General features: G+C 45.4%; 1 protein-coding gene across 1 annotated transcript; it reads left to right on the top strand.

The window, feature by feature from the left end:
- The first annotated feature begins 1,389 nt into the window (after positions 1-1,389).
- On the top strand, positions 1,390-15,107 carry LOC139666565 (PDZ domain-containing protein 4-like). The gene is made up of 8 exons (XM_071545834.1): positions 1,390-1,449; positions 10,366-10,464; positions 10,628-10,690; positions 11,251-11,352; positions 13,065-13,889; positions 13,941-14,149; positions 14,234-14,483; positions 14,568-15,107. Exons 1-8 carry the CDS (start codon positions 1,390-1,392, stop codon positions 15,105-15,107), a joined length of 2,148 nt encoding a protein of 715 aa, XP_071401935.1.
- The last annotated feature ends 1,018 nt before the right edge of the window (positions 15,108-16,125 follow it).

Here is a 16,125-nt window from a genome sequence, read left to right as displayed (position 1 = left end):
CTCACATGTCGTTGGTATTTGGACATGCGGTGTGAAAAAGACTACTCCTTGGTGGCAGTTCTGCTGACAGATACGGAGTGTTTGGCAGGTTAGGTGTGTAGCAGGCCTTGTAGTTGAAAGAAGCGTGTGTTGTTGCCATTCATTGATGCTTGTACAGGTGTGCGTGTTTTTTTGGTCTTGTCTCCCTGGCACACAGCTTATCTTAGCTCCACAGCAAGGGCTTAAAGATCCTGCTTAATGGTTCAGTGGGCAACCGCCACCACCACCACCTTTCACCGCCCAACCTTCCCCACCTCTCCGCTTGGCGAGCGTCAATGGAGTTAAATTAGGAAATGCCTATGACCCCAAACATTAAGGAGCAGGCATTGATCCTGAGGTGAAGGACCAGAGTGGGACAAGAGTGTCCTGACAGGGCTTTTGTGTGGTTGAAGTTATCTCAGCAGCCAGACTCAGCGAACGTGGAAAGCAGAGGAGTAGCAGGTGGGAAGCTTGGACTGGGAGTGAGAGAGAGAGAGAGAGAAAGAGGGGGAAGAAAAACAGGACCAAGGCGAGTTCTTTGATAGCTGCGCTGTTTGTATCTGAAACTTTCAAAGTGCTTCGGTGAAAGAGTGCTGTTGGGAGGATTAGCGCTCCGAGTGTAAAAACTCGGGAACAGCGTGGGCGAGTTCAGCTAGAGTTCTGCTGGGAAAACCTGCTGTATCCTCGGCACAGGTTTTGACTTAAAAGAGCGCGCAAGGGAGGGTTAGACCATGCATGCTGTGTGATCATGTTTGACAACTCATTGGATCAGCATTGAATTGTATGAGGTAACTGTCAAATCTATTTAATGACACTATAGCACAAAGCAGCAGAACGATTGCACGCATCCTTTCTCCAACTCCCCAGTTCTGTCATCTCATTCACTCTGCTCTCATCCCTCCTCTTACACAACAGTCCAAAGATAAATATTATGGTGTGGTATTATATATAAACTGAACCTACACCAAGCACATGAACTGAAACAAGCAGTTTTTGCCTGCGATGGAGACAGAAACAGACGGATGGACTTTTGACTCTGAGACTATTATCTACACATTTGAATTTCGTCTGGATTATGACACTTGAATTTCAAATGAAACAGATGAGAAGAGGAGAACAGTGACACAGCCAGTTAAACTCCTCTGTGTATTTCTCTCTAACCTTCCCTGGGAGGGAGGCATTGTCTATTTTTCTGAAGAAGGAATAGTGTAATATACCACCAGCCCTGCGAATGAGGGTGGGGCTCTCCCACTGCCACAGACAAAGGCCTTGAGAGAGAGAGAGAGAGAGAGCGAGAGAGTGCTGGTGTGGGATCTGGTCTGCTGGGGCGGTTCTGGACCTGCACAGTCCAGCGCCAGGTCAAACGCCACAATGGGGTGCAACATGTGTGTGGTTCAAAAGCCTGAGGAACAATACAGGGTCATGTTCCAGGTGAGCGCTCTCTCTCCTTTCCTCTCTCTCTCTCTCTCTCTCTCTCTCTCTCTTGCTCTCTCTCCCTTTCAGTGTTTAAGCACAAGTATTTGTTTGTCTTTCCTCTTTAAAACCTTTACTCGGGTTAGGGTTTGTCCCTTTCTCATACTGATGCAGCTGTGCCTTAATAATGACATTTCAATCATAAAGTAGCTGTTGTGATAATGTCATGCACTATTATCTGCGGAAATGGACACAGTAATTAACAGGACCTCATCATGTTGACACACTCATTTAACTCAAACAGTCCACATATGAATTCTTAACCTTCAGCGGTTTTATAATCCCAAACAAATCATGCATATATTAACTACAGGTATTAAAGGTATTGATGGAAATGTCAAGGATAAAATCATCAGGTAATTCCTCAATTATTCAAAGTGAAACATGTAATTAAAACCATGATGACATTATATGAGGTAATTAAATGGAAAAACTAATTTGTTTAGTTTTCAAGCTAGAAATTACCACCTATAAAGTGTAAAAAGTAAATAAAATGTTGGATGGATTTAATATATATCTCAGGATAAATACTACAAGCTCCACTACTACTACCTCTGAAAGAAATATTTTCCTACTTTCTAATTGGACAAGTATTTCTTTTGGTGTATATTTCTAATAGTACAGAAATTAATCTAGAAAATAATGTATAAATCATTTTGTACCTCTTCAGCAAGCCTATTAGTTGCTGTATTCAAATAATCATGCAGTGATAATACTGATAATTATGATAACCACACTTCATGCTGATTATAATAATTATGATCAAAGAGAGTAGAGCTGAGCTAAATTGCATAAGATAGAGAGATACGCTGGGATGCAGAAAGTAGAGTGGTGCAGAGAGAGAGAGAGGATGGATGGATTGTTATAGCTGGGCTAAAGAGTTATGGGAGAGAGGGGTTGCCACGGTTACTGCCTCAGTACCACTGGCCAACTGGGACCACAGACTGTACGTGAGTAAGCTCATCTGGCTGTGCAGCGCCTAAGGAAGCTTCTGCTTGGTGACTCGATGATACATGTGATACCAAAATAAGTCCAGTGCTTACTAGACATAAAAACTGCTCAGCATTCGTGGGTATGCAGTGCAACATTTTCAGTATCTGTAGCACCAGAAGCCTCAGTTGAATCTCTGTTGCACGTTGGAGTCAGGGTCTGGGCCAGTTAACTGGGCTGCATCTGGTGCCCGAGGCAATGCCAAGAGAGAAAACAACAGGGGGAGAGACTGAGCCCAGATAGGGGCACAGTAATGAGTCAAGGAGGGGAAGGACTGGAATAGGAAAATGAATGGGGGATGGAGAGTCAGAGATGGAGGGGGCTATTTTTCTGCTGTTTGCCCTCAGACGACAGAAGTAATTGATTTTAGCGCTTCATAGAGCAGGGATGAATATAGAGGCTTGAGTGACTTCACATATCCCTGGGGTGGAGTGCTAGAGAGGCTGCGAGTGTGTGTAGTCTGGGATATGATAAGAGGGAGACCAGAGGCGGCACATTCCATAATCAGTGACCCCCATATAACAGGGGTCAGCAGTAATGACACTGACCATATGCAGGTCAAAGTCTTTGAAAGTGGAAATCAAATAACTCTGCTGATCAACCAATGTGAAGTCAAGCGTGCCCAGAGGTTGCGCCCCTGGGTGTCTGTCACTCCAGCAACCCCGGAGATGTTTTCAGCTCCGACAGGCAGCGCAGACCCACTGGAATACAACCGTGTGGTTTCCAGATGGGTGCGGTGGGGAGCGGAGCAGCGGGGGTTAACAGTGATTCCTGGGGACTGAGGCAGGAGACATGTCCCATGAACTGGAGCATGGTAATTCTGCATAGAGGGTGTCATGTTGTATACAGGGCTACTGTGTGATCGGTGGTTGTGCGAGAGGAGCAGATACCTTGGTGTGGTGGAGCAGCATGTCTGCGTATATTGTGGTCTGATAAGCCTGAAACTTCATTCTTGGCTGAGAGCAGAGAAGCATGAGACAGAGGGAAAATGCAGATGGAGTACTGAACCAGCGCCAGCGCTTGGACTGGCGTTCAAGGGGTATATTGGTTTGAACGTATATCGACTTAAACCTGGAGGTCTCACACATGAAGCATAAGCCATAGTCTATGAAATAAAAAGAAGTAAATGTAAAAGAAGTATAAAGCAAACCATCCAAAATACCAAGAGTAGCCTACACATTTCCAGGTAAAATTGCAGGGTGCAAGAATTTTAAAGCTCTGAAGTAATCACAGTTTTCATGCTGATTTTTTCCATAAAATTCAATCTGTGTTATTGCTTGGAATGATGACAAAAACAGCGTCTCTTGCTGTGCAGATGGCTGATTAATCCAAACACCATGCCAAAGAAAATATGTAGGTATGCAGTGTCTCATCATAAAAAAAAGCAACATGTAATTACATTTTCCCCACATTTCATGGCTTTGCACAACTATTCTAGTCTCTTTTGAGGTTCCTAGCTTTGTGCCGTTTTCCTTAACGAACATGCGTAATTACACCTCCAAATTAGACGCAGTCCACTGACTAATTGTGTTTTTCAGACAATAAATACGGCGTTAAACAGCTTACGTTTACATCAGGCTGGAAAACCAGGCTGTTAAATTTGTCTGTATCAAAACACTTGGCTCTCTTGCCAAAGGAATATATCTCATGCATTATACATCGGGCCTGTGCTACACATACACTGCACAGTGGTGGTTGGTACACACCCATTGGCATGTGTCTGATCAATTTTGCCTCCATAGCCTCAAGTAATGGGATTTATTGTAGAGCAGTTGATGAATTACAAAGTCAGTTGTAGATCCTAGTGCACACCGACCACTCTAAGCAAGGTTTTCCGTTTTACATATCCATTTTACCATGCACCTGACCCACACACATACACACACACACACGCACTAAACCTCTGCCCCGGAGCCCTCCAGCCTCTCCCTCCCTTTTCTCTCCCCATCACTGTAAAGCAGGTTTCAAAGGGAGACTGTTTCCATGGCAACTTAAGTCATTAAACAAGCCTAATGTGTGTGATTTTTTTTTCTTTTTCACAATGACATGAAGAAACATGCTGACATTCACACTGGGCAAACAGATGGGAATCAATACATATCAATGACCGACTGACATTAGCTGAATAAATATATGCTTGCATGCACACACATGCTCATGCACAAGCAGTCCTGCATGCGTGTGCATATAACATATGCATGCATGAACATACATATATGCATATATGCATACAGGCAGTGCACTCTTTTGCTCTGGTATCATATTGCCAAATATCGTTTTACCCATCACCCTTCCTCCTATCACACCCTTAATTTGATCTGTTCCCTTTCATTGCTTTTCCCCTTATGTGATTTCTATCCTGGGTCTAAAACATCTAAGTGTCTAGTCGTTTCAGTTACAACTACCTCAGCATGTAATCTCACATGACTGCTCAGTGTTTGTTTGTCCTATTAAATGTCTCAAATGAGGCAAAAATACCTGTTAGCGCTCAGTAATTACCTCACCTGACAGCCCACTCATTATCTTTTGGCTTGTCAGCTTCTTTTTTTTGTGGGGAGTGTGTCTGTTTTCTCAGGTGAAGTGTAGGCTAGTGAGCATACGGTGTCTGTGTGTGTGTGTGTGTGTGTTTGTGTACTCAGTCCCTGTTCTTTCACCCTCAGACTTGTCAGGCGTGTGACTGACATGGAGGCCAGACAGGGAGGAGGCAGATGGAGAACATGTTTATGGCTTGCATGTCTAGTCAGTCCCATTTCTCACTTAACAAGGACAGGAGTGACAGGAAAAAAAAGAGGGAGAGGGAGAAGGTGAAGCACATGTAAGGTTGTACAAAATCCAATCTGTGACATGCTACCATTTCCCGGTTGAGGATCAATGAAGTTTCATCTCATAGGTTTCACTTCCTCTTATCTTTAAAGTTCACAAAACACCTCTCCTCCTCTGATCTGCTCCCCCCTTTTCCCACCAGCACCAAAAGAAATTCTGCTGATAATTCATCTTTTGTTCAAATTGATGAAGGTATTTACAAAAAATATATATATTCCCACTGAGGCTTGTTAACTTCCCCATTATTTCAAAGAGCGCTTGAGCCGTCTTTTAAATCAATAGCTTCTCACTGTTATGAGTTTATACACACCATTCCCTACTTGTCTATTTAAATATATCAAACAACCAGGGGTTAGCACCGGAGTAGGTCAACTACGTCTCCGGATTAATTGATTTTGTGAGGAGGTGGCTGCTGCACCCTTCAAAGCATGGGAGATGAGAAAAATCAATTACCGAACAAGTGGAATTCAATATGTGGGGGGCAAATCTCGGTCATGCAGGAGCTTCAACATGAACGCTGTGGAAATGTTCATAATTCCAGGCTTGGAGAAAAAAAAATTGGTGATGCTGGGGGAAAAAGATTCACCATAAAAAACAGTTTATAAAAGTACATTGCAGATTAAGTCCATGATTGTTTGTGTATTTTTCCACACACTGAAGGCTATATATATATTACTGTGAGCTCACTGCTTAGTCTTTGTCTTCCTCCTTATTTTTTCTCTCAGCCTGTTGTACATATGAGATTCATTTGCTCTTTAAAAGGCTTTCAGATAAGAACTAATTATGCATCAACCACTTAGTTATTTCCCATGGGGTTCCATTGTGTGTGTGTTTACATACAAGTGCTGAACCCTGAGCCGGCTCACTCGCTATTTACATTCATCCCGGCAATTCCTTGAAAGCTTGTTTTCCCTGTGTCTCCGGCTTCATTACTCCCTCCTCACCTCCCTTCCTCCTCTCTCCCTGTGCGCTCCTTCACTGTCTCTCCTTCGCTTTTTCACTCACCACTTTGAACTCTTTGCTTCTCTTTCATCTCCATCCATATCACCCCCACCCTCGGCTCCGCAGCCGCCACCGCCCACCCCCTACTGTGCAACTACGAATTTTTGGAGGCTCCACTATAGAGAACAGCTTTTATGAATTTCAGTCCCATTCTAGACACAAATATACAGTAGGAGTCTGGAGTGTGGGGATGTGCACACGCCCTGGGCTACGTAGTGTTGCGTAGTTTATCTAGCTTATAGAGCAGTAGTTGTATGTAATGACCTACTAACCTAGAGATAATAGGGAACAGCCCATGGTAAGCGTGTAATGGATTCCCCATTAAGTCAGGACAGAATAGCTGTCTAACACACAACAACCATTACCCTGTATGAAGTCATCTTCAAAGCAATCTCAGCACCTCTCATTGATAATGAATGAGACTTCTCTCTCTCTCTCTCTCTCTCTCTCTCTCTCTCTCTTTATTCAGACCTGTCACTCATGACCACAGAGCTATTTCCTAATAGCCTTTACCTCTCACTCTTGTGCTGGGGAATGGAGCCGTGTTGTCATGAGCACACAGCACCCCACTCATCCTGTGGACAGAGGGAACAATAGATACCTCCTGTTTTGTGATAGAGAGAGAATCAGGGAGAGAGAGAGGTACAGAATGTGGAGAACTAATCTAAAAATGTATTCTGGAGTAAGGTGTGTTTCCTTTTAATTAGGCATCACACTGCAGATGAACACACAAACTACGCAGTGTTCATTCCCTGTCACTGATAGGCCATGTAGAGAGGAAGTTTCTTATTTGTTTCCAGGTGAAGCAACTCATTAAGAGAGGGGGAAGAGAGACAGCAAGATTTATGAAGGGCCATTAGAGTGAGGAAGGACAAACACGCAAGGAGAAGGAAGGGCTGAAATAGAGGAGCGTGTTTTGCCATCTCCAGGGAAGGGGCTGGGCAGGCAGAACTGCTGAGGCAGCATGGAGGAAGAAGAAAACCCGCGTCTGGAGAACATGAGAGAGGAGGATGGAGCATGGAGAGAGGGCAGGGCAAGAGGCAGAGAACAGAAAGGGAAAGAAAATTGGAAATAAGTGTGAGTGGGGAAACATGGTGATATGGAGGGGGAGAGGAGACGGACCAGCGGGGGGAGGATTGTAAAGGCACGAGAAAGAGAACCTAATAAAAAAAAAAAAAAAAAGGAATGGGAGCTGAATGTGGCAACAAAGTTTTTGTGCTTGGCTGCACAGGGGAACATTGATTTGACATGCAATTACTGGAGGGGGACGAGAAAAGAGAGAGGGAGCGAGAGAATGTGAGGCAGGGTGGTAAAGATGTGGAGAGTCGCAGACAGCCAAGGTCAGTGTGCGCACCATGAATGCGCTTTACACAATGGCTGTCTGGCTCAGAAACTGTCACTGTCGATGACACTCAGGCACACAAACATCATCATCATGTGACTGTCTGCCTCATACCTAATGTAATCAAGAAAAAGATTTGTTGTGACATGTTCATCTGAAAATCTAGAAATATGTGCTCATTTAAATCCCCCAGTGGATCCTATAATATAATATCTATAACCTCCCACCTTCAGTTAAAACTGGCATGAATACTGGTTGAGTCTTTCCCCCTTTAGTGCACAGGTTTAACGTGGGAGGTCCCGCTTGATTTAACCATGACCAGTGGGGTTCAGTCGGCCCGGAGCCAAAACTGTTTTAATCAGATTTCTTGAGCAGATTTATTTTCCATAATCTCTAACTTTCACCCACCCTTTCTCCTCCTCTCCCTGTACAAACCAGCAGGGGGTGACATCTCAGAGACGGAAACACAAAGAGAGAGGGGGGGAGATATTTCATACGCCACAGGATTTGGCTTTGAGCAGAACCGGAGCGGCAGTATAGCACATGGAGGGGTGCTTGTGTGTGTGGACTATCTGTATGAACTATGTCAATGCCTGCAGAGAGAGAGAGAGGAGGATTATCAACCATATACACTATCTCAGCTAGAAAATGATCTGATTCCCCATATCAATATGACTGACTTTAAATCAGAGTGAATTTAATGTTCCACTACACTTCACCTCACAGCAATGTTAAATTATTTTCTGTGATGTTTTGCTATTAAATGAAAAGCGTAACCTATGAATTCCCCCCAGCAATTTTTTTTCAGAATACTATTATTTTACTTGAAAATATCTTCAAATAGCTAACCTCACATCATATAGCTCAAAAAGGTGGCTAAACTCATTTCACAATATAAAGGTGAGTAAACTGGATGTGGTTTTATCCTCCATTACATCACTTTTAGAAATATTGGAAATATATTTGTAGGGGAACCACTTCTAATTCAAAAAGGAAACAACTTCTTGAAATCACATAGGTACAAATGGTTTTTTTAAAGGGGTAAAGGTTTCCAGGAAGACAAAACACAAGAAGAAAGGGGGAATAAGGGGAGAACTACTTCTAACACTCAAAGGAAACACATTTTTATCTATGTGTTAACTTGAATAATTACTTTCCTTTTTGCATTAGAAGTGGTTCTCCTCCTCTTTATGTTTCTAGTATTTTGCTTTCATGGGGATCCCTTGCCGTTCTCCGAACCCTTCAGTCGTACTTAGTTTCTAACAGCGCCATTTCTCCTGCCCTCTTTCCTTCTCTCCACAGAAGGGTCACATAAGCAACATGCTGTGCTCTTTTGACGCTGACGGTCGATTAAAGGTCTCAGTATACGGCTTTCCACTCTGCTACTCAGTGTGATGTGGTGTCTGAATCTTTTAGAAATCTAACTCTTTTTTTAATAGCTTTTTGTGTGCCTGCAGAAACCCAACCTTATATGTATGCTGAAGTGTATTTTTCTAGTTTTCTGTTGGCTGACTAACACTCCCTCAGTAGATCTCTGTTTTAGGTGTGTGTCTGTTGTGTTGCGGCAGTATAGTTCCCTCCGCTGTGCTCTGTGTGTTTTTGTGAGCCGGCTTTACTACTGTGGACTAACCTTGCCTGTCTGATAAAAACTGCTGATGTGGGTCAGTCTGTCTTCCTTTCTTCCTCTCTCTCCGTTATTCATGTCAGCAGCTATCTAGTTAATCTCTTCACTATCTAAAACCCTCATACTCTCCAAAGTTGCCACGCATTTTCCATATCTGTTTTTGTTTCTTGTATACTTCTCTTGTTTCTCTTGGTGTGTGTGTGTGTGTATAAACTACATATAGAAAATCTATCTTTATCTTTCTCCCTGCACCCATTTTCCTTTAGTCCATTTACTCCACTTCTCCTCTCCCCCTTCCTCTTCCCCTCTTGCTCCTGCACTGTGTGATCTCTGCTGCACTGTGTTTTCCAGGTGAATGGGAAGGAGCTGTCCCGTCTCTCCGGGGATCCCACTCTGGACATACGGGACCCCGTGCTGTCCAACATCCTGCGGAGGGGGGCCCGCAGAAGGGCGGGCCTGGCGGGAGCCCCCGGAGGGTTAGGGGCCGTGACCATGGGGATGGCCGACTGTGTAGACAGCTGCACCCAAACAGACATCAGCTTCCAGCATATGCTGACTCTGGGCAAGAGCAACCAGCATCCCTGTGGAGCGCCGCCCCCTCCCGACCCTCCCCCGTCCCCTCCACTACCCCCGCTGCTAGAGCCCTATCTGCTCAATGAACTGTGAGTGGGAGGAGGGGGAGAGAGAGAGAGAGAGAGAGAGAGAGAGAGAGGGAGAGAGAGAGAGAGAGAATATGTATGACTAATAGGCCATTGCAGCATGTCTAACTGTAATATGTCAACAGCTAGAACTCAGCTGCTGTCTTGTTTCATCCCATTCTGTTGATAGAACTGAAGCCTAAAACTGCCCCAATTGCTGAAATATTATCTCCTGAATATCCTCATTCTCAGTCTTATAGAGCCTGAATACTATGACCCCAATGACTACTTCGATATCACTCAGCATGAAGTGGACAGACAGGATGAGCTGGAATACGAGGTGAGAACCCACTTGCTCTTCAAATTCTGGTACAGAAAGCTCTATTAACTGCACGATAACGCCAGCCCCACTGTTCCCTATCTGTCCTCCTCTAACTTTTATGTAACTCCACCAGGAGGTGGAGTTGTATAAGTCTCGTCAGCAGGATAAGCTTGGGCTGACAGTGTGCTACAGAACCGATGATGAGGAGGACCTGGGCATCTATGTAGGAGAGGTGAAGATGATAAATACAGAGATGAGCTAGACCTGACTAACTGCTATCACTGTTCTTTATAATGACTTTTGTCTTTGTGTTTGTTTGCAATAAAACTTTCCCATCCCCTCATACTCTATCCTATTATCTGAGTGATAAACCCCCCCCCCCTCCCTTTTTCCAGGTGAACCCAAACAGCATTGCTGCAATAGATGGACGCATCCGTGAGGGAGATAGAATACTACAGGTACATGTTTCCTAAACAGTATGCTTGAGCGAGCAGTCCAACCCTGATAAATGTCAATTGATTGTTGTTCGAATGAAATGAACACTGTATTATTGGGTTATTATTCTTCACAACAGCCAAACTAACGAAACATCAATATACAGCGCCTATGGAGCCTTCCTACACCTTAACAGACTTAATATATGCATCTACACCCAATTTTCCACTTCGTATAATTACCTAATTATTGTATGTATGCACTAAAGTGATTGAAAACATCCTCAGGTGACTCTTGGTTCCAAATAGAGCTGTGGTCAACTCACTTTTAATTCAACCATATTCAAATGTTAACAGAAACGGCAATTTGCTTGCTGATAGTGTTTCTATTCTCAATCTTTTCCTATGAGGCTGAATATCACAACCCATGATATCTAATGTGAGACATTTTTCAGCATTTGAATTCGGAAGAAAATCTATTTCCTGAATCAACTCAATTGAAATTTAATTGAACGTAGCCCTTGTCTAAAGGGTTTGGTGCTATCTGACATTAGCTAAATTTTCTTCTCCTCATTCTCTTTCAGATAAATGGAGTGGACATCCAGAACAGAGAGGAGGCGGTAGCTATTCTCACCAGGGAGGATAGCACTAATATCTCCCTGCTCCTTGCACGGCCTGAGATAGAGGTGAGGAAACAGGATATGTGGCCTTTGGGGAGAGCGCTGCAAGGCTCAATCTGAATACTCACTTTAAAAATGCATCCCCCCTCCCCCCTTTCCCTATTTATACACCAAGAAATTATCTTACATGGCTGGATATGTGAAAATAGTATCCGACTGTATATTAACATATAGTCATTATCATGAGATTGGGAGGGAGAAAGGACACAGTCATATTAAAACAGAGAGAAAAGAAAATGGGGACACAGGAAACAGCATGGTGCTCTGCTGTTTTCCTTCCTTACTGCTTGTGTAAGGAGGAAGGGAAGGTAAGAGGTGAAAACACATGATGAGAACACAGATAGTGCCGAACAGCGCCAGGAGAGAGAGAGATAGAGAGATAGAGAACATGAGGAGAGGCAAAGGGAGATAGTGCTTGGACTCAAAGTGCTAATGTGTCGCTGCTTTGTTTCCCTCAAGGTCACGATGCTAGCTGATAATGAGGACCTAGTAACGCAGTAAAGCAGGACGCCACACAATACACACCTCTGCCGAATGACTTGTAAACACACACTTGACACACACACACAGCCAAATGGATTTTCGTTGTTTGCCATTGTAAAACTGGGCTGCAGAGAGCTCACAGACACATATGCAACAATATGCGCATATGAACACCAAGAATATAAAAATATGTATGCTGGCCACATTTGTACTGAAGGAGCTAGAGGGCAGATTTAAGGAGCACTCATTAAAATGGTCTCAGTCAAAGACACACACACAAACCTACACAACCCACCCACACATACACACACACATACACGCACACTCAAACACTCACACAAACAAATCACCTCTCCTCCATTTAAATATGCCCTTGTATTTAGAGAGATGAGCACAAGTACCACCTGTGAAAGGTTGACAAGATTTATATTGGTATGGCATGGTCCAACATTAAGAATCAGAGTGAGAGAGTAGAGAATCATCAGAGGGAAATGCAGGAGCAGAGATTAAAGGCTTGATCTGTTGTCCTGGGAGAGAAAGACAGAGAGAAATAAAAGGGCCGTTAGAATAAGAATGAAGATGAAGATAATCAATACTCCTGTCTCGCAGTCTGAGAGCAATTCACATTAAAAGCAAATCAATTAGACAAGATCAACTCTGAGGGTTGAATTGTTTACCCAGTTAAGCTCAAGTATTTGCATTACATTTGATCAGCTTCTCAGGGATTGTCATCAAAATGGCAAAGTAAACGAATTAGAAACAGCAAAAACAGTTCTTATGAAATATCATGTGTTGTTAGCCACCCTTCAAAGCTTGGATCTCTCTGAATGAACGTTTCACCCTCTGCTACCTAAACTTAAAAGCTAAAAAAATTTGAATTCCTCTCTATCAGGCACTTCATGTTCTAGACTACGTGTGATTTATAGTGATTTCTCTTTCCTCTAAACAGTTCAGTCAGTGGAGACAAGCCAGGCTATTGCAAAATGTCTCAAAATGGTGTTAAAATCTCACATGGCTCTGGCTCCATCTAGTGATACAAATCAACACAACTTTATACTGTCAATACAAAAAATGCAGTGAAGATTAATCATGGCCCTTTGTTTTGTCTGAATGTCTTATTATATATAACATTAAACATTTATAACATTCTAATGCATTTTCCTTTGTCCCTTGAACATTCAACTCAACACCTCCACCTCCACCAACCTGTGCATGAGACACATTTTACTTGTCAGAATGACAACCAGCTGGACCCAGATGAGTTGGAACTGGAGCCACTGGACAATGCCATCCATTTGCCCAGCAGCCACAGACTGAGGAACAGCGCCTCCATCCTGGGTGCCGGAGCAGGGGGTGTTGCTGGTGGCGGTGTGCTGGGTGGGCGCGGTCGCTCCCTGAACAGGGATTCACCTGACCTGCTACAGACGGTGCTGAGCAACAGCCAGGAACTGGACAGTGGGGTGGGCCGCACCGACGAGAGCACACGCTACGAGGAATCTTCAGAGCACGACCTTCTGGGAGACGACCACACCAGTGCCTCCAACACCAATGCCACCAATACACCCGGAAGCATGCGCAAGTTCTTGTCTGGCCGTGGGGACACCCCACCCTTGCTGCACTCCCGGGACCTCCAGTTCAGTACTGACTCCCTGCTAGGCCTGGACTGTGTTAGTGGCGGAGGGCTGGAGCAGGTAGAGAGAGTGGAAAGAGTGGGCTACGCAGCAGATCCTGTGAGGATGATGATGATGATGCCTGGGCTCACCGAGGAGGAGTGTGAGAGGTACAAGGAACTCCTGGAGATCAAGTGCTACTATGAGAAGAACAGTAATGCCCTGCTGCTGCTGGGAGGCCAGGGCCCGGTTGAAGAGGATGTGGGTGTTCCCCTGGATGTGAATAGGAATGAGAGCCTGATGCAGCATGAGATGGCCCTTCTGGAAGAGGAGCTGCGCCACTTGGAGTTTAAGTGCCGTAACATCTTGAGGGCTCAGAAGATGCAGCAGCTGAGGGAGCGTTGTCTGAAGGCCTGGCCTCTAGAGGACGAGAATGGAGCAGGGGCAGGTGTAGGAGCTGGACGCTTGGTTAGTGGAGCAGGGGGAACTTTGGTCAGTGAGGAGTCCTGTCACCATGCTCTGTCAGACATTAATGAGCTCCCAGAGAGGGAGCGCTCAGACAAGGACAGCACCAGTGCCTACAACACTGGAGGGGAAAGTTGCAGGAGCACCCCTCTGGTCAATGAACAGTACCCTTCACCCTCTACACAGAGCCTAGAGGGGGGAGAGTCTCTCCCCTCGGCTAGTCTGCAGCTTCCAACCTCCACTCGGCACAGAGAGAGGGGAACCAGGGGTGAGAGAGGGGAGAAGGGACAGGTGAACCTCAACCAGCCCTACTCTCCCAACAGTCACAGGAGAGGAGCGGAGACTAAGACCTCCAGCCCTGGAGCCAAATTTAGGTCCCTCTCCCGGGATGAAGGGGCCAGGAGGGCCTCGGATGGAGGGGTGAGACGTAACCCCAAAGCCAATGGGACAGCTGAGAGGGCAGGTGGACGCAGTGCAGAGAACAGCCCTTACTTGTCCCGTCGTCAGAATGAAACTAAGCTGCCCCAGCGCTACCAGAGTTGCATGCAGCTGAGGTCTCCCTCCACCTCTGAGTGGCTAGTTGGACCCAGAGAGGGTAGCATGGGAACTGGGGGAGACGCCAGCCCAATGAGCCTGGGCAGCACATGTAAAGACGCCCCCCAGGGCCCAGTGGCTGTACCCTTAGCCTTACCCCCTCCCCTCCTGCCCACTTCCCCCCGCATGGAGTGGAAGGTGAAGATCCGCAGCGACGGCTCACGCTACGTGGCCAAACGGCCCGTGAGGGACCGGCTCCTAAAGGCACGTGCCATGAAGATCAGAGAGGAGCGCAGTGGCATGACAACGGATGATGATGCTGTGAGTGAGATGAAGATGGGCCGCTACTGGAGCAAGGAGGAGCGCAAGCAGCAGCTGCTGCGAGCCCGGGAGCAGCGCCGGCGCAGGGAGTTCATGATGCAGAGCCGGCTGGACTGTCTGAGGGAGCGGGAACGGGAGCAGGGTAACGGTGGTGGAGGACAGCAGGGGGAGACAAACCAGCAGGAACCCACCTCTATCCTGGAGCTGTGCCACCGCAGGAGCATGAAGAAGCGCAGTCGCAGGATCCTGGACAACTGGATCACCATACAGGAGCTGCTAGCCCATGGGACCAGGTCTCCTGATGGGAAGAAAATCTACAACCCCCTGCTGTCTGTTACCACAGTCTGAGATAGGAAGGGAGAGAGGGAGGCAAAGAGAGAGAGCGAGAGAGAAGAATGTGCTGCCGTGTAAAACCACATGACCAGGAAATCCAATACCAATCCTGCCAAATTAAAGGAAACACCAACACAAAGTGTTGTAATAGGGCCTTGGGTCAAGTGTCTGGAGGGATGCAGCAACATTCTGCTGGGAGAAAGTCCATCAATAGGTGTTTGGTTGGTGGTAGTAGGAAGTATCTCAGGCACCACGCCTACATGTTTGGATGGGGAAAATAGCTGCTGGCTGAGACTGCCATGATTTGTTACTAACATTGCCGTATATCTTGGTTGGTTGAGTGGACCTATTTACATTTCCTTTATTTATGCAGAAACCTGTATCAACTTGTCAAATTTGAGATCTGGTCATCATAGACAGTGTACCAGACAGAAAAGAAATACAGAGCTGGACAGACTTACAGACAGGCAGGGAGTGGAAGTGGAGGAAAGATTAGCATTTTTGAATTAATGAGATATTCAGGGGAAGCCCAGTTAGAAGGCTGTGGCAAAGGGAAACAAATGAACCACCACCTGCGATCTGTCACTGTACATAAGGGACAGAAGGTGTGAGAGACAGCACCACCTGCTGTTTAGTCATTACCGGTGCTGGACGGAAGAGTGGTGCAGAAAAATAGTCCCTTGTAATCACTGCAAGCCTCCATTACTTTTTTGGGAATGAGGGAAAAATATGAACAAAGAGGAAAAAGTGAGGATGAAACCAGCTGTGAGAACACTATGGTGAGCCACCACTTCTGTGCCATAACATATTTTGTGGACATTTTGTCCTCAAGAGAACTTTTCAAAAGAACAGTGTGTGCCAATTAATGTGGATATGATGACATTCTTCATTCTTGCAGTGGTCATGTACAAATGCTCGCTTGTTGTGACAGATAGAGACAATGCAACATCATTTTCAGGCTGCAGAAGCTTTTTCATATATATAATTAATTGCTGAGCAGTGCCTTGTCTACAGGCAGTCTTACTGTATAGCA

The sequence above is a fragment of the Centroberyx affinis genome, unplaced genomic scaffold (assembly GCF_046629955.1).
Source record: "Centroberyx affinis isolate AG114_WGS23_722 - 3 ecotype Tasmania unplaced genomic scaffold, CSIRO-AGI_Caff_v1 ptg005062l_1, whole genome shotgun sequence".
Classification (NCBI taxonomy): Eukaryota; Metazoa; Chordata; class Actinopteri; order Beryciformes; family Berycidae; genus Centroberyx; species Centroberyx affinis.
This window is presented reverse-complemented; position numbering and strand designations above follow the sequence as displayed.

Coding starts and splice junctions, on each gene's coding strand:
- LOC139666565 (XM_071545834.1), top strand. CDS start 1,390: ATGGGGTGCAACATGTGTGTGGTTCAAAAGCCTGAGGAACAATACAGG. Junction 10,465..10,627: donor TGGGCATCTATGTAGGAGAG/GTGAAGATGATA, acceptor CCCTTTTTCCAG/GTGAACCCAAACAGCATTGC. Junction 14,484..14,567: donor CCTCCACCTCTGAGTGGCTA/GTTGGACCCAGA, acceptor GACGCCCCCCAG/GGCCCAGTGGCTGTACCCTT.